General features: G+C 40.5%; 1 protein-coding gene across 3 annotated transcripts in view; it reads right to left on the reverse strand.

The window, feature by feature from the left end:
- The window catches only part of LOC111271790 (popeye domain-containing protein 1), a 29,959-nt gene extending 7,466 nt beyond the window's left edge, over positions 1 to 22,493 (reverse strand). For 2 of the 3 annotated variants that reach the window (XM_086973046.1, XM_086973045.1), the window contains exons 1-6: positions 4,234 to 5,370; positions 3,882 to 4,041; positions 3,480 to 3,627; positions 2,967 to 3,101; positions 2,499 to 2,676; positions 1,449 to 1,639 (exon numbers count right to left, since the gene is read on the reverse strand). In XM_086973046.1, coding sequence (XP_086829172.1) covers positions 1,449 to 1,639; positions 2,499 to 2,676; positions 2,967 to 3,101; positions 3,480 to 3,627; positions 3,882 to 4,041; positions 4,234 to 4,520 — 1,099 coding nt within the window. In that variant the 5' untranslated portion in view covers positions 4,521 to 5,370. Of the gene's footprint in view, positions 1 to 1,448; positions 1,640 to 2,498; positions 2,677 to 2,966; positions 3,102 to 3,479; positions 3,628 to 3,881; positions 4,042 to 4,233; positions 5,371 to 22,421 lie in introns of those variants that run through there. The other variant, XM_086973047.1, reaches the window with a different exon arrangement.
- Positions 22,494 to 23,493: the final 1,000 nt, after the last annotated feature.

The raw sequence follows: 23,493 nt of genomic DNA on the forward strand, positions 1-23,493 counted from the left end.
ATCGTTGATTACTCTAGTGTCATAGTTCTTTCCGATGGTTTCCTCGATATATTCAACTAGATTTTAAATCATAATGAAAAGATCCTGGCACGCAAATGAAACTAATACACTTGAACACAACTGAGCGAACTTAAGCTACGAACAATAAAAATGTCGTAAACGCAGTGGTAGGAGTCTCTGCAGTTGAACGAACCTAGCAGACAGATTCGATGAAGGATAAACGGTTGAGTGATAAAGCTAGACGAGTGGCGAAAGCATGCACTTCCATTTCCATGGAAGATAGTGCATGACTTCGAAGGTTTCAGTATGCAAAAATTCTAACGACTCAAGGTTAGTTGGATGATCAAGACCGATCAGAAGCGCCATGTTTGAAATGAACAAATAACTTTCGACGATCCACAGGTTGAAAATTTGTGCAGCAAGAAAGAACCGATCGGATCGTAGAGCGTCTAGATGGTTGGTAAAGTAGAGAATTACGGAATAACATTTTTTTTAAACGGTTTACAGAATCGGTACGATGTGCTGTTGGGTATAGATACAAAATACCAGCTTAAAATGGAGCAGTCGTCTGCTTGAAGTTTTTTAGTTTGCTCATTATAAGTAGCTATGACATAGGGGCAAAAAACAAGACGATTATGAAAATGGAAAAGTTTTGAGGGTTGATTTGTTTGAACTTAAGCATCAATACTTAGATACATAAATATAAAGCATATAAGACCTGTTGTCGCTGAAGACGCAGCTCAATGCAATCTTATAGCTTAGACGACAATTCTCAAATAAGTGACTATGTATACTTCAGCAAACAGACACACGCTTCGGTCGAATTGAAATGTCTACTGAACCAACATGTACAAAAATATTGATTTGGCAGAAATTCGCTACTGCAAGCATATGGGTGAAGAATGTGCACATAACGTTTTACAAAAAAAGCAAAGTCAGTAAACAAAATGGAAATGGTTACGCTAAATATGGACGCCCCTATTGTAGTTAGACGTCAAGTTATTGTTGTTAGACTATAAAAGTAGTAAGTTCAAACAGACAAAGCATAGCTATCGTTAAAGTTCATCACAAGTATAGTTGCCAATAGAGCACAGCTCGCATAACAACTATCTACACGGCTTAAGTTAGTAGCTAACTTAAATATAACGTAACGAGCTATACTTTCAAGTTGTACCTATTTATGCTATCGAATATAGTTGAACTATTCCAATTCTGCAGCTATTAGAAATAGCTTACTCATAAAAAGCTCAACATAAAAGCGTAACAGAATTGTGTACATTGCACTGCTATGAGACATCAAACACTGTCGACATGTTGCGTTTCTGTGTAGATGAAACAGCGTCTACGCGGAGAATAAGGGCTAGCTGTTTGTTTGTTGACCACCTTAGACCTCTGAACAATCTAGATACTGCTCTGTTTTGCCGCCTGACTAATTATACTGTACGTACCGTACGAATCAGACATTGCCTGATTGGGCGATGAATTATTATCTTGAGTAATGTCTTTGGCCCAGCATAGCGATCGAACTCGACCTCTGGCTTCGGTGTTTACAGCGTCTACGGAAACTGACCGCGGAATAGGTGAGCGCCACCAATCAGCCTGCTCCTTGCGAAGGACCAACATCCCGCTTCCACCAAGTCTGCATATCACGAATTGAATTGAAACAGCAAAATAATTTCCATTAATAGGTAGTAATTCGGCCTCCTCTATTAATGGCCTAGGATTCAGGAAAGGACGTATGGGTGGCCTGTCGATGAGGGTTCGGCACCTGTTAATGCACTGGCTGAAACAACGGCTTTTGACTGCTACCGTTATGCTTATCGGGCATCAGCGAGGCCCTCGATGCAGACAGTGGACGATTTCCGCGGTAGCATTTTCGAAAATTGTAATGATTTTATATAGGGTCAGAAAGCCCCGGGGCGTATGCAGCGGTAAACGCCGATTCAACATGTCGGAAACAACAAGTATAGTCAAAAGCGAATACCAACCTATAGACGATGCTTTTCGAATATTCGTGTATGTTCTAGCTGAAACCCAGCTTAAAGCATACACAATTTATCAAACCCGCCTGAACGTATAAAAACACTTATTCCGGTAATCACATTTGTATACATCTGATGGTCTGCTGACCGCTGTGCATTGCCATACGTCAAACAAGTATCGTCACCATACCTTACAATCCCCGTCCTCTGAACAGAAATTTGGTGAAGGCATAACATATGATGCGCGTGTATTTGCTACACCTACCGGTTTGGAGGAATACATATAGCATATGCGATCATACCTTGACCATCTACGGAAACGCTGTTTCGACAAAGGCTATTTCTACAAGTAGCTTAGTGGCCAATCGATTTGAATTACGGAAGTAGTTGTATATGTTAATAATAGCAATAAAAATTACTTAACGTGTAGTTGCAAGCGATAGATCATTTCCATCTAAAAGAGGCGTAGCCTTTGTAGTTAGTACAGAGAGGGCGCCTGTGAAGCGGTGACCCTACCTATGGAATTCGTTGAGGGAATACAATTTCTGCGCTATATCCTTTCCGATAAGGTTGAAGACAACGTTATCTAAAAACTCATTTTGGCGGAGAGCGTTCGCAAAAGCTTCTCTGGTCCAGCAAAGATAAACACTAGACTCCACTGCTGTTATCGTCACCTGACTCGTTTTTTCACTTCCTGAAAACATCAAACCCAACGAAGAATAAATGGGTTTTCATTGTAAAATATAGTAAGACGAAACGCTGAGTGCAGCAGTAGTAGTCTTAAGGTATTTTCTCTTAAGAATATTTCGTCGTGAATCGTCCTAATGAATCGTGAATAAGCCAGCTTAACTTAAGAAGTTAGCGGACGTTGTAATGTTAAGAAATGAAGCAAACTTATTTGGAACGAAATAGCTGGCGAAAAAGACTGCATAATCAAGTCTGCCACCCGGTAAATTTATTAGTGATTTGTTTTAGGTAACGTACCCGAAGGACAGGATTCAAACTCTGGTGAATCAACAAATTCGCATGGTTGAATGTAATGTAGAAGGACACCTTCGCACGTAACCTGAAGTCGTCCTGAGATGAGTATTGATACTCTCTCATCCGCCATCGTAATCCCTGATCACAGTCATTATATAATAAAGTTCGCAATTAGAAATGCTCTAATCATATTAGCCATGTTAGTCTCGAAGCGCGTTATGGCTAGTAGTTTTTGGGCTATTTTAGAAACTCAATGGATGAGGCTCATAAATCTTTTTGTGTGTTCAACGAGAGAACATTAATAAAGATCCGTGTGGAGTTCTATTATCGACCGTTTGCGCCTAAATGCGCTGAATGACGTCAAATGTAATGTCGAAAAAACTTCGTAAAGAAAATAAGCTACGGATCTGAACATTTTAGAGGCTACATTTGAAAACAAACTTTTCTTTAAAATTTTCCTTCAGGTAAATCGTTCTGTCTTTGATGGTAATGTTCTTCTTACAGGGTACGAGTTACCTTCTACAGAGTATCGTTTGCCATTTTCAAGTTTAAGCTTAACTGCATGTTTGATCAACTTATTAAAAAGTCTTCGCTCCACGAGTAGTGGCTGAAATGATTTTTCATAAAGTGGTCGGAGATCGCCGTCGACGGGAGGTGGAATATTCTGGAACGAACGAAACGACGGCAGATAAATGATTATTCAATACGTTTACACGCAAAGATATGCTTGAACTTTGTTTGCAAAGTTCGAGTTTCACTAAGGCACTTTTATGAGTAATCACGCTTTCATCAAAATATATTACCAGAGCAGGAAAAGCAATCAAATTCAACCATTGTTTATTCTATGTGTGAATGCAGTACCTACATAGTGCTGTAAAAAGGCACAACTACGGATAGAATTTTGACGGCACGACTTACCTTCCAAAGTAGAAATGAAAAATATACACCATTAATAAACAGGTGTATCAGGCTCCAAAGTGTAATGTCCCAGGCACAGACGACAAACGTTCCCCAACCGGTCAAAAGTAGAAAGGCAACTGTGAAAAGGCCACGAGCGCCCAAAGTGCTCATTTGGAATCTGCCATATCATTGATCCCGTTATAAAAAGCAGAGAAACAAGATACACACAATGTTGGCATTTGTGCTGGCAATTTGATTGTGTTTATCTACCTTAGAATGATGTCGAATACTATAGACAACAGTTATTGTGTGTGTGAAATCGACGGTTCATCACCAATAATAATCATGACAATAATTAAGGTTAACAGACCGATGTGGTACCAAACTGCCGAGGATTAGGGCAACTTCAGCGGTTTGGAATAAATTATGTTGGCCTGTATTCCAGGCGCCACACGCACGTGATGATGGCACGGGTACAACCTTTCCTGTTTCGTTTCCAGCCACGGCCGCCCCTATTCCACCGCCCAGGGGGCTTAGCGGGCTCATCATTGTGCTGAGAGCTTCCGAGAGGATGGTTATCGTCTCATTCATGGTTGTCGCGAGCGGATGACCTGTAAAAATTACAGATAAACCTATAGTGTAATGAACATTGAACATACTGAATAAATTGGCACTTTATTGACATTCGACTTGCCTCTAAAAATCCTCATGTCGTGACAATCCTTTTATCACTAGCAGCTAGTTTCACATGGGGATCTGAGGTGATCTGATGGTGAGGTCGACATCTACAAAGAGTGCATCTATCGTCATCACATGGCATCATAATGTTGAAGGAGAGTGTGGTGGAGAAACCTATTTTAAGGCATTTGTACGATATCTACTAATAATATTTCCCATAACTAACATGCACGCACTAGGCAGGGATCAAGCAAATATTTACTTTGTAACAGCTAAGTTGCTTAATAAAGGGTATACGTTTGCAAGAGTTGGCCTCTCCTGAGGGTCCGGCAAACTTTAGATTTTTCCCCTCGTGATGTATTCGCCCTCGGTACACTTCCATAATGTAAGCACATTATAGAAATGTGCGCAACTTCTCCAGTACTGGCTGATCGCCGCCTGTCGAGGCCTTGGATTAACTTTGTTATCGAAACGTACGTGAACAGAATCAGCTATCGGCCGATCTTCAGGCGCTGCAGTTGACAGGATCGGCGTGCTTGTTACCAAGAACGTTACCAAGTTCTAAATAATTTTTTTCATCTGTTTTATTAATCTTGTTCCTTTATATAGTAAATAATTATACATACAGTATCTAATGAGGAAAGTCATCAGACTGAGCATGCTTTGAGATTTCCTATTTTATAATAAGCAGTTATATATCCGACTAAACGAATGTATCTATTTATATTTTTTTCATGTATGTGCTTTACTTCTGGACACCACGAAGAATTAACATAATAATGCATAATATAACAGAATAAATAGCTGTACATGTGTACACTAAATAAAAATAAACAGTTGATCGTGACTTGATAGTTTTTAATTGATATACTAACACTGTTCCTAAGACACCATTAAAACGTGAAGATTTTTTTTTTCCTAATGATGGAATAATTTAGCATCTTTCTCTAAGTATATGAAAACAATTAATTACTTCAACAATTTTTTAGAAGATCACTCTAAAATCCAGTCCAAGCAGAGGTAAATTCGTACAACTGATGTAGTTTCCTTCATTTTCACTGAAAATTTTATGTTGACCAATATGAATTGCAGTTTTGCTTAGCTCGTTATGATCTGTCGGCTGGCGTCAAGAAAGATTCCCATTGCATAGAGCACCATTTTAAGTTTATGCTTTTTCAAACCGTATTTCGGATATGGAAACTGAGGTTTACATAAGGCAAAATAAGTTATATTTCGATTCAGCTTAGCGAAATGACTGGTACCAATAACTATTTCATAGGTAAATGTCTGTGTAGTTCGAAAGTCGCACTCGCGAAACAGCTACCATATTCAGGTCTTTGCCTGATTCATGCAAAAAGAAAATCAACTTAGAAGACGTGCATTGAGCTTTTATTTAGCTTACATGGACTCTTCATATAAACATTTGGTTAGCTTTTTATCGGTAAAAAAAATCGTGCCGAAATGTAGCTTTTACCCATATTATCCATGCGCATATATATGGGTTTCAGAACGTAAATCGAAGCGCCATTGTCAGACAAGAAGAAAACCACCACTACCAGCAATAGCAGATTCATTAGCATTGCCCCGCTTCAATCCATAAGATCACATAACAACAGCTAGATATTAACTAACCGGAATCACTCTGACAATTAATCGATGTCGACAAAACTACAAACATTGTGGTTTCACTGGATAACCACTAACCATTAGCCAGCATCCTCTAGTGAGGCGTACAGTTATATATGTTCTCCAGTATATTCAAAGTAACTATTAAATACTGTGACGTAAGTCCATGAATCGGACCGAGACCAAACAGGCTCGGTTTCTCCTCTACACATGCCGTCCACCGTTAGGCCTTCCACAGCACAAATAAAGTGCCTGAACTGCTACCAGAATAACAGGCTTGCTACGTGAACGCGGCCAAATCGCTGAGGGTGGTTATCAAAGGCATCGCCGATAGAAATTGACTAATTTTTCTATTCGGGACTACTTGTTTCGCCTTTAAATTTTCCAAATCGACATCGAAGACGATTAGCTGCAATAGGGATGGCGCCTCTTAGTCTTGTCTTCACTGTTTGCCTCCTACGCCCACTGTTGCCAAAGGCCACACCTATCTTGTCTCAACGTTTTGTTGTTGACCAACCGGCTGTCGCCACTCCAAGAGTCCTTACACGTCAGCTAATTGAAATGTAACAAAAAAGGCAGACGACATACAGGGGGGCACATAATTCGAATTTTTCCTTATGAGCGGTTTCTACGGCTGTATCTAAGGGAAAAAAATATAATTCGGCTAAATATTTTGCACACGCTAAAAGTATTATTCCAGAAGATCACGTCTATTTATTCTAGCTGTTATTTACCGCGATTACATCTTTAATTCAGTGTCAAAGCTTCTTACGACGAATTTTCAACATGGTTCTTCTATAGTCCAAAGGTAGCTTTTCCACAGTAACCGTGCGTTGGGCTATATTGATAAACGTAACCTCATTAAAGTGCCGATCGAATACGTTATATGGAAAAAAATTGCATTGAAGTTCTTCTGGTTTGAATCCTAGAAGTCTTTTTTGGATTTTCCGAGAAAAGATTTCTGGAAAACGGAGCATAATGTAAATCGTCGATTTTTAAAAAAGAAAAAGAAAGAAGTTAGCGATCCCGGAACGGATGAGCTTCGTTCAAATTCCGAAAACAATGCGTTGTTTTTCGCCGTGACGAGTTGGTCATTTTGTGTGAGAGAGAAAGCTTTTCTTCGACACCATCAATAGTGGCTTGCTACAACAAACAATTTGCCAAAGTCCAAATTTAAATGGGACATTTTTCTCGACGATTTGCGGATCTTGCCGCACCAGGCCCATCACGCTTCTACCATTAAACCGATAGTGCGTATACAAAACGACGCGTTTGGGCTAATCTTCAAAATTGAAATGATTTACGCGTGAGCTGTGTTGCCTATATAAATGATAGTCAGGACTAATCAACCGATTTACACATAATACTCTGAAGAAGAACGCCTCTACCTAAATATGTTCAACTTACAAGACGTATTTGACTAATAGATTACTGCCACCTGCCTTTTTCACACCTTATGTTTGCTGTCATCTAAAAACTACGTAGGTGGTAAAGATATATATATATATATATATATATATATATATATAGAGAGAGAGAGAGAGAGAGAGAGAGAGAGAGAAAGGGAGAAGATCCTACTTGGCTCATATCCAATTTCTAGCTCCGCCGAGTTGGTGCATCTCCATTTTGTACCTGACAACTTTAAAAAGAGCCGGCCAAGTACCGTTTTCCGGAACCCTCTTTCTGCGGAATTCTTGTTGGCTGCAGGCCAATGCGAGCGGCAAAACGGCTGTAACATACTACTATATCGAGGCGAGGTCACTCAGTCTTTCGTATCAGTTATGGTCTTACGAGCCATCCATGTCTTAGCGTTTAATGTTCTGCAAAATTATGGTTAAAAAAAGAGATATTAGAGAGACACCTTATGGGACGACATGTGTCTAACGAGGATACGTAGTTTATTTAAATTTCTATTGTGAATCTATCAAATTGCTACTGCGGCCCATGTGTAGCCCAGAGGTACGCCCAAAGTAATCTGAGGTGAATCAGAAAATAACTATTTGGATTCTTACTCGTTGCTAGGCTAAGTCGTAAAGAAGATTAGCTTCCTTATCCTTATTAATGGTTATTACTCTTCCGGATACGCACAGTTAGTACCGTATCAACAAAAACGTGCGTCGTGCATTTCTCGTGCAGTCAGAAAGAGAAAGTTCATTCCATTGAACATCAGACCGTTCTCACTCTAATGATAACGAACAATCAACAACAACAACAGCGAGAAATATCAGACTTCAAAAATTGGACTCTAATTGAATTAGAGCAAATGTTTAGTCGAAAAGCCAGAAAGAAATGGGTTATAAGATCGTACAGGCACATTATGCTCATTACGCATACAGACAACATCCGCATATAGAACGGTTAACATTGATTCAGTGGTACATTTGTTTGGTGGTGACTGTTCAGCCCCTTGGCGATATCGTGCTACTCGTGTGTCAGTCTTGTTTGACCTTCGCAACAATTCCATCAACTTTTTTCTATCGTACTTCATCAACACTTTACAGAACAAGAGCGACAGAACCGTCTGTGGACCGTTCTTTGCGACAACGCATTCAGACCATAAATAGCATAACTTATTTACGAGTCTAGGCGGTACTTTGCCCTAATAAATCTGTAGTATAGCAAATTTTGGCAGAAATTTTACCCATTTTCGAGGCTCTTTATCTAAAGTCCAAATAAAGGCACTCCAACGCTTTTAGCGCATCTGCGAACTGCCAGACCTTTGCCTTTAAACGGCATCAAAACTGACCCATATCACCTGACTGTAAACCCATCCAGCTCGACAACTCAAAGTATACGCGAAAATACTACACAAATGAGATGAGAAACTATATATATTATATACATCTTGTTCCACAGGATGAATGTCGAACCAGTTATATCCGGCTGATCTCGACTGAGTAGCTGGTCTTTCTGACTATGTATTCCATAGATCAAATTACCAACTGTTGATCTTATGGTAGGTTAATACGTCTTTTTTAACAAGTTCCCCCATTGTCTCGTAGATTATTATTAGGACCGCAGTTCAGGTAACACCTTCTCCACGATCCCCTGCATCGATCTCCCGGGAGAGACGGGTAGCGCATAAACACCACATCCTCCATACCCGCAGGACGACGCACGACATTTACCTTTAGGCAAGGTCGTGTAATCGGACGAAGCTCGGTCGTTGACAGTGTAGGCATCATATTTTTATAGCGATGTTAGGTATTCGTAGCCAACAATGACGTACGTTGGCAGCTGCGGCTTTGTTGAAACGTTCTCGAATAAAATATATAATGCGTACAAGACGAGCTTACTGAAGTGTCCTATTTTCTTATACGTCAACTAGGCCGAAGTTGAAAATTCTCACTCGAACAAAATGATGGTCAATGAAAATTTTATACTTGACAAATAGTGGCGTCAATAATCAGCTGAATCGGCCGTATATTCGGCTGAAGGCGCTAATTTTGAAACGGTAAACGGATTACTTTGGCATTATAAAATGCCATGTCCGCTTAGTGCTAAAACGAACAACAAAGACTAAACTGTTCATGAAAAAGACAAGAACTCTTGATATGGTTAAACGCTAAATTATTGTATCGAAAGCATTCGAAATAAAGCTTTATGTACATTAAGCAAAAATGCTTTTGACAGACAAGTGGCAGGCTGAAAGCCATACCGATATCAGCTGAGTCCTGCCAGCTACTCAGACGCTCATACGCTCAGACGAGCTCATAGCTACGAATGAAGGCTCACATGTTATCGTATTAGTTTCCGAGTGCTACAAAAATGCCGTTCGCAATAGAAATTCAGAAGCGGTCAGACGTTTGTATGTGATTATGGCTCGTCAACCCCAACGCCAATAGATTGGGATTGCCAGCTGAGCATTAATTACCCGAAGAAAAAAGAACCAATCAGTATGATAAATATCGCTCCAGGGTATCCGGCGTGGCAGTCAACACTCACAAACGCTCCGTTAGGCGGATGATTCTATTTTTGTCAAACGACACCGCCCGTAATCTAAGTTTCCGTCTGTGGGTAACGATCAGTATCATCCGATTATGCTCCCTCAATCAGAGATGTGGTCGCTGGAAATTCTAGGTGGCGTTAGGTCTATGCTTCTTCCAGGGCTGACACGCGACAGACACCTCACTCGCTGTGACTGTAGCACGACAATCGAAAAAAGAGACTTCTGCAATGCAATGAAATAGCAAAAGAACTTCATCATCGCACTAATGTCACGAATGCAGATGCAGCCCCCACGCACGCACGCACGCACGCACACACACGCACATTGATAGGCCCAAGGTGCATTTCAGTATAAAAAATAACAAATACGTTCAAAAAACGTCAAAATGACGTTCTACTGCATGGCCTAGGCACGGAGCTAAGTATTTTGCTTCACTGCCTCACTGCGCTTCGTATGATACAATGCATTGTTACGTATGTCGTCCGTTCAGGCTTTCTATAACGATCACCATAGGCTTGCCGCGAGACGGCTGTCAGCAGAAAACTTCATAAACAAATCAAGCGGTAGTTATGGGCAAAATCCTGTCTCAAGTTCAGCAGTTCTTTTTATTGTCTCAGTTCAATAATCGGCCTTTCTCACTGAACGGAGGAAGGACGGGCATATGTATGTGATGAACAGCAACAAAATGTTCGTCAACAACATGTGTATTGGAAGATGCGCTATCAAGCACGAACATTTTAGTCAGCCATTAACGGCCTTCTACATCGAATTCTGCATGTTGCAGCATGGAAACTTGAAAACAGTCACAGTTACAAATGAAAATCATTGAGTCCTGAGTTCACATGTCCTCACACGTGGTTTTCGTAAGCTTCACTGTTTGCGTGATAAACTGAAAGCAAGGAATAATCACTTCGTAGATGTCTATTATTAACAATTTACGAACCATGAAGAAAAGTTTCTGTAGATTTCAAATGGCTTGAGCTAAAAGCTGGCTTCAATAAACGATACAGTTTCCGTTTGTTCTGCATGCCTTCGAGCGTTACTAGATTTCTAAATATAAATACCTTCATTACTACGACAGCCAGCGCAGGCAGCACGGGCTATTATGTACCGTAATGAGCTGTGCCATTTCTAACCGGTTAATCGGTTAAGTGGCTCCAAGGACAGTAACAATCTGTGAGAATGTATGTACCGTTTTTACGTACGTCTAGAAACACCATATAGTTCATAGTTCGAAATGAGCTTACTAACTTTGTAAACCGATCTAAAATCTGTACACACGTTGATTCAAAGACAAATAAAAAGAAAAAACAATTCAGTTCCAAATTACTTTTTTTGACTACAGGAAAAAACGGAAATTCTTGTCCACTGCTTCTCGCAAATGTCAACAGTTTTCAAAAATCTATGTCCTATAATAATAAGTACGGGATACGTATTTTATCAAACCGTTCCTCTGTCATGTATAGATGTACATACAAGGTTGTAGGAAGAACGTTGACTTTCGATCCTAATCAAACAATCTTTGAACGACTATACGAAAGGGACGTACCTAACTCTTTTAGCAAAGTTTCGTTCCCTTCACAGCTGGATGTTAGAGCACAAACTGAAGGCAAGCTACGCTTTATAAAAGTCATTACAGTAAGTTTTATTACATGATGGCCAGAGGGTTTTGAGTGCCAGGATGAGGCGGACCACTGCGTTTGAGCGCATAGGCGTATAGGATGTCGTATATGCCAGATTCACAGAGAAATTTAAATAAATTGAGAGGCTAATATCATATGACATGTCGTTGTTGTCATATGTAGATACTTCTGAAATAAATTTTGTCGACTTTATTTATGTAACGTATCGTTGGAACAAAATAGTTCCATCTACATACAGACAACAGAGTGGATAATGGCGATCACAAGCCACCACTCACTGTAGAGATACAAGACCAGGACCACGCGTACTCATGTCGTTTATAGCCATAAGCACAGACCTTTCCCAGGAGAAAAGGATTCTCCCTTTAGTTTTGCAGAATGGCCGGCTTCTTCGTACGAAATCACTATTAGCACATATAGCTCTACGTATAACCTATATAAATCCATCTCGTTGGGCTATCTGAAAATGAAAAAGGTGTCCTCAATGGATATTTTTTTAAATAAGCCGATTGCAGTGAGCCTCTTCAGGCCACGTAACAGAAGCGTCTGTGGTAACTCTACTGGTATAATTTTTTCTCTCCAACAGTCGATTTGTTTGAACAATACCGTGAAGCTAAGTTGGCATATACAGGTCCACCCTCCTCTATACCACACCATCTGAATTCTTAGGCCCTTTCTTTTTAAAAGAAAGAAGTCGATTACGCATTGCGACCTAAGAGAGCCGTTATATATTAGCTAAGCCCGAGCTTTGATAGCGAAGCTTGTCCTAGTTCAAATCACCGGTAATAACACAAATCCGCATTGTGGGCTTGATGAAGGCGGACGCCGAAATCTAGAACATCAAACCCAGACTCATACTGGAACTGTAATAATGCCAGATGATCTATTGGCCCTTGGATAAAATACATGCCTTTAACAGCATTCGCTTTACCATATTGGAACTATTGTAGGCCGCCAAAGTAACTGACCTTTTTTCGACACACTTACTTACATACACACACATACTTTTTTGGTTAAAAAAGTTACTTAGACATTTTGTATTACAATATATAATAACTTTCGGGGTTGTAAAGCTAACAATTTTGTTTTATGCTATGGGCCGACCTTGGCTAGATGTCAATAAGATAACGCCTTACTGTTTACAAGGCTCACGACCCGAAACACCTTGGAGAGAACTTGTAGTTAATAGCCAGAACTTAACTACGGCTTCTGAAACAGGTAACCTTGTATTACCAAAAGGTAAGATAGCCTTAAGCTGTTGCCATGTGACTTGAGGCCATCGCTTTACAAGATTCTGTCGAAAAATATGACAGAACTTTCCCTAATTATCTACTCCGGTTTCTCCAGACCCAGTGGAAAATAATCAACATGTTGTTCGCAGTAGCAAATAATATCTAAAAGAAGCTTTAAACATCAATCGTTTAAAGCATCATATAAATATTTCCGCTCTGGGACATAACTAGTAATTTTCAAAAAAAAAATACTGCTCTAAAGACGATTAGATTGACGCATTGAGCCAAAAGTAAAAGTAACACCCCCAGGTTGAATTTTTACCGAAAACACTTCTTACAGAACCATTCAACCTTTCCAAACTTTTAGGCTGACACATTCTCGTAATCTGTTCTCTATCCACCTCCTGGAAGTGACTGCCACTAAAACAAAATACATTATGACCTTCTATGTTGATATAAGGTACATATTTGAGTGTCCAGCATACAATGTCTCGCTATAATATAAGAAAACTTTCGCATTTCTACGACAAAAGCAACTTTGCTATTGAAACAAACCACAACCCTATGTCGGATAGAGAAAAAAAAACTGGCTAATCCTCTGATCGAACTGCTCACCGCATGTTAATTATATTGGATTGTCTACACACTGATATAACAAAAAGCGAAGCATAACCTTGTTGTATTCGATATACTTATACATTATTATGGGTTGATTGCAATTAACAAGTACAAGAAGCAGAGATTTTTGCAAGATTATAGCTTCTGGATATATATGTGGGTGTAGGACACCAATGTTGTAAATGTTTTTAATAGTTTTTTTACATGTTCTAAGGGTACCATTTCTGACGATCACGTTTGTTCAATATAACCATCCTCCACCTTCAATTCGGATTCCAGAAGACTCTTTTTAAATGTTCCCTTTTGATTGAATAGGATAAGGCAACGAATCAACATTGTCATGTCGAGACGTTTTAGACCGTCACCCTATAACGCCCCATACAGAGTGATATAATGGGTTGAAATCTGGCTATCTGTTTGGTGACCATTTCAGAACATACTCGTAGCAGTCAGAAAGCAGCTAGTCATTTGCTAATTGGCTTATATGAAAATGTATTGGACTTCCTTAGACACTCTAATTATCCTCGACTGTATGAGACTTAGTGAAACGTGCGCACATTTTTTTTGCTGATACGTTTGCCTTCCTGAAAGACAATGGTGTGTCTTTTGATAGACACTAGATTCAGAACATAAATTTTGGCCGGAGATTTGCACCTGTCCACAATACAGACATCCTTTAGATAGTGAGCAAGCCATGAGTATTTCTGCGATTTATTCTTGCGTCTCTATATAAAAAATTATCTGTAGAGAAAAATCGAAAACAACCTTGTAATTCATTCTTGGAATAAATAGCAGTTATATTTCCTGGTTTTATTATCTTCAGAGACCATCTGTTTATGTCTTACGATATATGACGAGTACCCATTTTCGTCAACAATTGATGACATCGTAAGCTCACTCACATCTCTCGTCATCAAAACAGAATTGTCCTTAAAAATGTACTTTTACACGGCAATGAATAATTTTTGAAGTTCGCGCCATCAAAGATACTCCGTTAAGCTGAGCTGGCGATGTCGAGTACACTGTCGACTTGGGGCGACTTAAGTAGTTAATCCTGGTTGGGGCTTGTTCAGCGCGTAGGAGCTGGATAACAGTTGAACTTGTTCTGAATTCTGAAAATGATGTGTTGCTGTTCGCCACGACGAACCTGTAGTTTTATTGTAGAAAGAACTAGTTTTTATCTGCTACCGGGGGTAGCAGATAAACGCTTGCTCGTTACGACGAGCAACGCAATGCCAACGTTTGTCCCACTATATATATATAAAGAGGGAGAGAGAGTGTATGAATTTTTCGGGTTACTTTAAGTACTTGTACAACTCTGTTCGAATAAGCATGCAGTTGCAGGAAACTAATCAATGCCGTTCAAATATGCATTGCTAACAATCGTTCTGTTTCGATGCGATCGTTGGCGGGAAAATTTCATATTGGTCGCGTTACCACGTAACATATTATGCACGGAATCGTTAGGCACATGCTACAATGTCAGAGAAGTCAGATACTCTCTCAGGCTAATAAAATTAATAGATTTTGATCGGTAATGTCATTGGCTCCTCAGTTCTTTTATAAAGAAAGCAGCAGGTCTTCTTCTGTTCGTCTAACGATAGATATTTTTATCCTTAGCGCAAATGCTCAGCCGCTGTTGAGTTGTTCACGATGTAGCGGATGTGCTTATTAATAGGTGAAAGCAAGTGCCCGGCTTACGTTCAGCTTCTTCAGTGAAACCGTTATGTCACCATATTTGTACAGAGAAGCGAAGGTACCAACAATGATATACATCTATGTACTCAACAAACTTGTTACCCCTCCTAGAAAAATGGTATACTAGCCGGTCACTGCAAAGATGGCTGTTGGTGCGTATGAGCATAGTCTGGAACGAGCATATATAGCTACCGTACAACTCAGATTTGAATCCCAGCCCAAAATTCAAGTATGGAGTATTATTGGCTTAAAGTTTAACAAGTCTTGATAGAACAACGTCAATCTGCGCGCCCGTGCCATCAAAGAGGCATTCACGAGCGTCAGTAAAAATAATATTCGAACAACGAAGCCGTGAACCCTTCCGAATGGAAGCTACAACTGCGATAAATATATATAAATGCCAGGAATGACACGTGTAAGAGTTGCGACACATTTTATTAAATTAACTATTTCCTGTTTAGATACAGTCTTAGAAACAAGGTACAAACAAAAATCCAAGGTTAATTTTGCTCCACAGTGTATACGCATAAGCATTACCGTTTCAATATACGGTAAATTCATAATACGGTGACAGTAAGGCAAACAGTGCAAGTAGTTACGCTTATCCACAGACGATATCCAGAAAACGGACAATGTTGCACCGGATCCTCCGTACCCTCGCTCACTTCAACGCTCAAAAATCAAAAGTTACTGCAAATCAAGATGGTCTCGTTTTTGTATTGATCCTCAGTAATTATCAGATGAAGCAATCTGTTGCGTCTTCAGTCTGCATACTTGAAAAATTATTCATTTCATTAAATATGCCTGCCATAAATTTATAAATCTGATATCTGTTCTACTTGCTCTAGTAAATAAATCATATATTGCAAAAGAGCAGATATTAATGATATGTTGGTAACGCTAATTTAATAATTTTATTAATTAACGCCTTCAAGCGCGAGCCTTCCACAAAATGTCGATTATAAAGTGTGTACTTCAATTTTCAGTATGAATGGCTACCTTTAGTTAACGTTTTTTGGCAGATTGTAATAATACTTGATAGGTGGGCATTTTTTAGCCCATCTTCACTAGCATGTTTAAATCGAAGAGCTTAACACAGTAATCTTAGCTCAGCAAAATTCTACCCTGACGGTCAAAAGGTATCTAAGAAGCAACTGGGTCAGAGACTACGGTAACAAGTTAACTCGCTTGCCGCACGCTACTTCATAAACGCAAGACGGGTTGGCTGGCTCTCTAGAGCTTATAAATTACGTTTATAGGAATTTCTTTCATTTTGGGAAGGTCGTACAAACTGAACGATAAACTGTAATTTTCAGTTAGATAACTATGAAGTTTTATTAGGTCGCCGTCTGGTATTCTTGTGAGAACCGTCGAAACACTTTATTCCTCGTAATCATATTGCATTTGTAACACAGCAAATGTACATGCACTTCCATTTAAGCACGACCTTCAAAGGTCACTCAGCAGTGTTCTATTTTAGATCGACGGAGAAAGGAAACCATGCCTCGAACGTCTATGGACTGCCACAATCAAGTGGAAACTTTAGCATGACTTGTTTAAGTGAAAATGAGCTAAATCCTTAGTTGTTTGCTGCTTAATGGTTACCGATATAAAACACTCGCCGAAAATTTCAATTTAAGTTTAGTTTCTACTAAACTTTCTACTGAAACTGCTGTTTGAACGCAAGATGGCAGACAAGGAAATCGGTGTAATTTACAGGGCTATATTTCGACCTCTGATGAAAAATTGTGACGATCGGTTATAATGTTCGATTAGTAGGGAAATTTTATATAGTAAATGCACTATCGAGATTGCACAGATGTGGTAAGGTCCGATTTACATTTAACCAGTACAGGCATCACATTATGTATAATTTCAGCTAAAATTCTTACAACAGTACTCCGTTTTTTACATGTCAACCATATATCACATGTGACAAAGATATTTTAGATGTGTCAAGATTGCTTCATAACGAGCAACCGGCCACAGTCCTCAACCTATCAATCATTTAAAAAGCACACAAATTATACGCTTGTCCTTTTGTCCTTCCGTATGAATTGTTGAAGATCGCGAAAGGCTTTCGGAAGTGGTTTCGTATACGTTAATGCTAAAATTTTTCACACCATCGTCCTATTCCAACGTTTCTGCTACGCACAAGAGCTGTTTCGAGCAAAACTTTATATAAAAGCCTATTTTATTAGTTGCTTCTAAATCTATGCGTATATTGTTTCCTTTAGTTTTGAGTACTACCATTTAATAAGAGCTCAGAATTGACATTTTACATAAGCTTCCAGGAAAACCCGATCTATCAAATGCGGAAGGCAAGGTCACCCGACTTTCAATTTTGAAAAACTGGGAGCTCTGTAACAAAACAGCAGCAGATCGTATATGATGCCGAAGATTTACCTGACTGCACATACATATTTTTCCATCGTGATTCCAGTTTCCTCCAGCAGCTCACTGAGCTACAGGATTCGCTCTAATATTGGCAGCATGTGAGATTGACATGCATAGGTATTTCCATTGGCACGTGTCCAAGCAGAGTCTGGACATTGTTCACTGTGTCAAGGAGAAAAGTAAATGCAAAAGGCAGTATGTAATGTTAGTTTAGGCCTCTAGTCGTACTGGTGCCAACCTGAAGGCCACGAAAAGCCTCTGCCGGGTTTACTCTAGCGAAACGCCTCGCTTTGATGCCGCCGTAAAAAGGTTTGTTGTTCAATGGAGGTGACCTATAAAATGTAGGTGGCATAACCATCAGATGGGGGTCAACCTTGCAAAAGTCAATGAGACCGAGACGGTACATTCATATATATCAATACATTATATGAGGCTACGCAGTTGTCGCAAAAATCTATATACGTGGGCATAACAAGCGGGTCTCTCAGAACCATTTAGAGTATGCCAGATTAATCGGCTTGGCGTCTCCGGGTTCAGATTTCGCCTTCTTACACAAGCGCTGTATTCCAGATTACCATAGAAACGCACGCTTTGTATGTTATTACGCCACAAATATGCGTATACATTTTATGTACTCTTCTGTAACACGTTAAACGAAATTTAGAATGGGCTCAGATTACGTAAGTATGAGGCCATTAGTTACAAGAATTTTTCTACCCTGTAGGAATATAGGCATAACAGTTCCACTCGCCTATTTGCGCTGATCGGCATCCAGTTGCCGTTTAGTCGCCTGAACCATTATAAACGAAACCGTTCCTACGTCAGCCTACAATTGTACAAATCGTACAAAGCCGTTCTACGCAATAATCGATCGGTGATGTAAACTAGATCCTGTGCGCAATTTTACAGCTAAAGAAGATGAGTCATCTTAGTCAGAAACAACTAGGTATTTAAATAGTCGCTACTGTAACACGAGAGCGGTACTAACAATTGAAGACCTCAACGTCAGTGTACTTCCTCTGGTTAACCATTGTAGTGCCGTTATCGAGGTTACCATTTATAATAAACGGATGCTCTGTTATTTATTTGTATCAATCTTTGAATTGGGACATCTCCTCCAACGAAATTGGTACATTACTCTCGTTACCCCAAAGGTCGCTTTTTGATGTTTTCGCGTTTCGAAGCCTGAAATTCATCAAGTGGTGCGTTTTGTCGAATTAATGCCTGGTGCATTCGTTCCGAGCTGCCGAACAGATCTTGAATCCCTCTGGAACGCAAACGCCTATCTCTGGCTGCAGCATATTTGGGCAAAAGAAATTTACGAAGTTAAATATGATACGCCCTTATAAATTGGTCTGCTGATAGCAACGGAATTCAAAATACCTAGATCAAGTACACCTTCTTTAGACTTCAGCGATCAGCCCAAATCTAGTGCATGTGCACGCTGCGAGATCACTAGCTGAAACCAAGCAAAGAAAAAGTAAACTATTGTATAATAAATCCACCAAACCACTGAGTAGTAAGCAACATAAAAATGCGTCGCTATTTCAGCGTCATCGTCGGCATGTCGAGCAGGTTGGCACTCTTTTGTGGTATCACAAAGGTATTTATGCGCGTAAAGCTTCAGCGGACAAATAAAGGGATATATGACCAAGGGTCACATTAAACAAGCGCAATGCGACATTTCTAATTGACGTCTAGTGCCTCGGAGTTTCGAGTAATCATCCTTTTTACTTCAGACATTTAGCCCTTTAAAGCACTGGCTTTAATAGAGAATTGCTACATACAATGTGTCAAATAATAATAATAGCCGTCAGGTATTTTTCCGTCAGATACTTAGTACGTTCCTCCGATATGAAACAGAAGAACTCATTACGCCAGTTTACAACAAATTATGACAAGCGGCTTATTTGCAAACGATTTGTCGCGTACGCCCCGCATCCGTACCGAAAATCGAAATCAGAACTCCAATTCTGTGGATCTGAACGAAGCAGAGCAATGCGAAGTGGACTTTCAGATCGAAGGCCGTCTATGCTCATAATGAAATATCAAGTGGTACGGTGATCGCGTTCCATGGTAGTACGTACTGGGTTGTAGCGCTTTTTAAGCGGCTAGTACAGATAAAGCTCTTCTAAGTACAAATGTTTCAAATAGAAGATGTACGATTAAGTATGAAACAAGACGTTTTCCAGAAACGCCCAGGATCCGACGTGTGATAGACGTCTCACAGCTACTTACTAAAGATCCAATCGAGTTTGAACAAACACTACCCAATGTCATTTATCGTCATCAGATTGATACGCCACTCGTTTGTGAAATGGGCTCAGTGCTAGGAAATAAATGTTGTTGCATAAACCGGTCTAAAACCTTCACCCTTCACGTGTTTAAAGAGAATGCCTTCATGTGAGGCCGTCACGAGTCTTTTATTAGTATCAGCTTCAGTGAGTGTTCAGATCGACAATTTTAAGAGTCAAACGATCCTAACTCTGTTCCGGTACAGTGGAGCTCCGTCAAGGTTAACTGGTAGAACTGGTGTATCTATTACTTACTAGCTACCATCTAAAAAGCAAAGGCGTGCGACGCTCGGCCGAGCGACGCTCACTGCTATGCGGGAAGTTTCCACAGAGTTCAGCTGCTCAACGAGCAAATACCTGCGGCAGGCGCGTCATCCCGTTCTCCCCTCTCTTGTCCACTCTACCGTCACCCATAGCAAACGCTGCCCTATTTGTAAATTCGGCCGGTGCTTTAACTGGTGCAACAATCGCAAAGCCTTCATTGTCCTACCCTGCTTAATTGTGATGTCGCTAGCGGTTTCTCCTGCGCACCTCCAAGCACCTGCTGCTACCACCGCTGGATACCGGTTGTTGAATCTGTATGTTTACGCTGCGCGTTTTTCTATCCGTGTGCCCAGTTCATCGATCCATGGTATATATATATGTGTATACACAGCATGTGTAAGGAAATATAATCTTAATCTATGAGTGCATATCCGTCTCTGGTTGCATAAGAGCAGAACAAGCGGCTATCGACTGTTCGTTCCTACCAGCGAACGACTTGATGATACCAAGAGCTCAGACATACCTATAGGAGACGTCTCGACTGTGCTTCTGCTCATGTGCATAGAACACGACAATACGGAACAGGGTTCAGGACGAAACTGTACGATCGATGTCCGGGAAACCCACTTGGTCCTTTTTTTGCCGTTACAAAAGGAACGGTCACAAGATTTGAACGGTTTTTGCGCGAACCGAACTGAACGAGCTAGAAGTCAAGCATAAATTCAGCGTGTTTCTCGAAAACGTCTGGAAACGACCGCAAAATCTACTTTCGCCTCCTCATCGTACCAACTAGAGTCAGTTGTTGCACGAACCTAGTTCAACTGATTCCAGCTTACATACCGGTGAAGTTCCGGAACACAACCGATCCAGAAGCGTATCGAGCGTAGAGGAAACAAGTTGTTATCCTTATTCTGAAGGGATGTATAAACGTGCAGGGCCCATGAATAGGAATTGCGGTTTACGGAACAAGGTACAGCGGAGTGGCAAATTTCGGTTGTGTTGGCACTGGGGCTTGAAATACCACCTTCAATAAATCGACCCTGGCGCATCAACCAGCCAGCTCTCGGGGGGGCGCCGGTCATCCAGAAGTTACAAATGGGTAAAAGGTCCTCGTGACAGGTTAGTGGTTAACCTATTTGCTTGCTACTCTTAGGGAAGCGTTGTAGTTTAGGTTCGAACCCGGGAATAGACAGACACACTTACTTACGTACTGGGAGCCAGCTGTCTGACGGAACGCCTAACAGCGACACCGCTCGTAAAGCTCGAAGCATAAAAATAGGTATAAAGTGAATGAGTTCACCTCTAATGAAGGCACAATGTCAAAATGAAAACCAAGTCAAGGGGATAGCGACCACCGTCCTGGCAAATCAGCAGATTTTTTCGTGTTCAACCTCCGTACGCCGAGTGATGGTAGTTTTCTGGGCACGGGTATTACAGAGTTCGCATGAGACGCATGCGGGCTTGGAGGGGAGAACGCTGGAAGTGCGTTCTTCGCTGCTTCTTTAACAAGAAATTCACGAATGTTGGATAGTGAAAGAAGATGAACAGCAACCCTCTTACACGAAGTGAACAGCCGCTATCACGCGGGGCGTCAAAAGCGCGGTTGTGCTAAAAGTGAGAAATGCTACCGGAGAAGCGCACGAAGATATATCTAAAGAAATTTATATGAGGTAAGTGGGCGCTCTGTAACAATCAGTCCAGCCGAAAAAATGTGAGAAAGTTGTAACGGAGGGAATCGTACGTTGACCTACGAGTAAATACATAACAAAGTGGATTTAAGTCCAAGTGCTTCAATACGTATCGCATATGACTAGGCTCAGAATTTAATCCCAACGGTAAGAATAAGTTGTGTACACAAAGGTAGTAGAGTACTGACTAATTATAATAGCATTGTGACGCACAAATTAAGTTAGGAGTTGTTTCCCTGACTGTATCTATCATCGACTGAATGTTGTTTTTAGACTATCCGAAAAGATATGCTCACTAAAAAGGAACAGTTCGGGAATAAGCGAGCAAGCAAGTTTTCCGTTCAGAGTCCTGCACTACGTATGTGTACTGGGCGAATACGTTCATTCGCGCACTTTTTCCCCATCATCATCGTTACCATTATATAGCATCTATGGAGTATATGCTAATCTATATAATAGCTTCATACTCACGTCAATATACTATTAAATGTAATCTTCTCCGCTAACGATGATATATCGAGTGAATCCAGAAAGGTTATTCGGATAGCATAACCATACTGAACAGGTACAAATCTAGCTAACTGGTGACAGGTGAGTCCACACGTCGTTCTACACACCTCGGTCTTTTGTAATGAGCAATGTTACGGTGTTCTAGATCTGTGCAGTAAGAAAAAAACAGACCCTCAGGAGCGCGCACCGTGTCTATTTGTCATCATTGTGACATATATTTTACAATGGTGTAACAGCGCGCGACAAGTGCTTGTTAATCTCTCAGAAAGTTTGTCGCTTCGATACAAAAAGTTCATTTCTTTTTGACAGCAGGTAGATGGCGGCGGAAAACGTGAAGTCGACGCACCTCGTCGTTGACGCCCCGCACGGTCACAAGAAATCAAACGGAAGTTTCTTCACTTTAGGCGGTCGATGAGTCCAAATCACCAGGTATCGGCCTAGTGTCGCTACGTCCAAAGTTGACTACGTTTAAATTGTTAGTTCACTTGCCGCGAAGCACAAACAAATGCCAGGTGATTATTATTATTCGAAACGTCTGGAGCCGCCACTGAATCTTTTCGATTCCCTTTCCCACTTGGTTCATTCGATTGCACTAGAAGTAGGATAAGTGAATCGTTTAAACTGGCACTTAGACGTACAAATAACTTTAAATTGCGGCCGTTTTGGCCTAACGAATTTCATCCTACACACTCCACAGCACCGGACTGCTCTGCCACCCTTCGCCACATTTACTGAAACTAAGCAACAGGAGACTAAATTAACAAATCAGAAGCGTTTGTTCTACTTCTCGATAAAGTTGCTAAAGTGACAAACGCCCACAGTGGCAATGTAAAGCTCTCTGAAAACGCGATTATATAGAGAAAAGCATCATATATCCGATGTTCTGGTCCGTCTGTTATTACATTCTGATTTTCTTGGTAGCCTGCTATTACACGGGTTAGCTCTACCTTCAAGTGGTTGTGTAATGTTATCGTTACAAATCTTATAGAGTCTGTCCCCGTGTGTACTTTCACACTGCTACGGTGAACGAGCA

The sequence above is a fragment of the Varroa jacobsoni genome, unplaced genomic scaffold (assembly GCF_002532875.2).
Source record: "Varroa jacobsoni isolate VJ856 unplaced genomic scaffold, vjacob_1.0 contig01024, whole genome shotgun sequence".
Classification (NCBI taxonomy): Eukaryota; Metazoa; Arthropoda; class Arachnida; order Mesostigmata; family Varroidae; genus Varroa; species Varroa jacobsoni.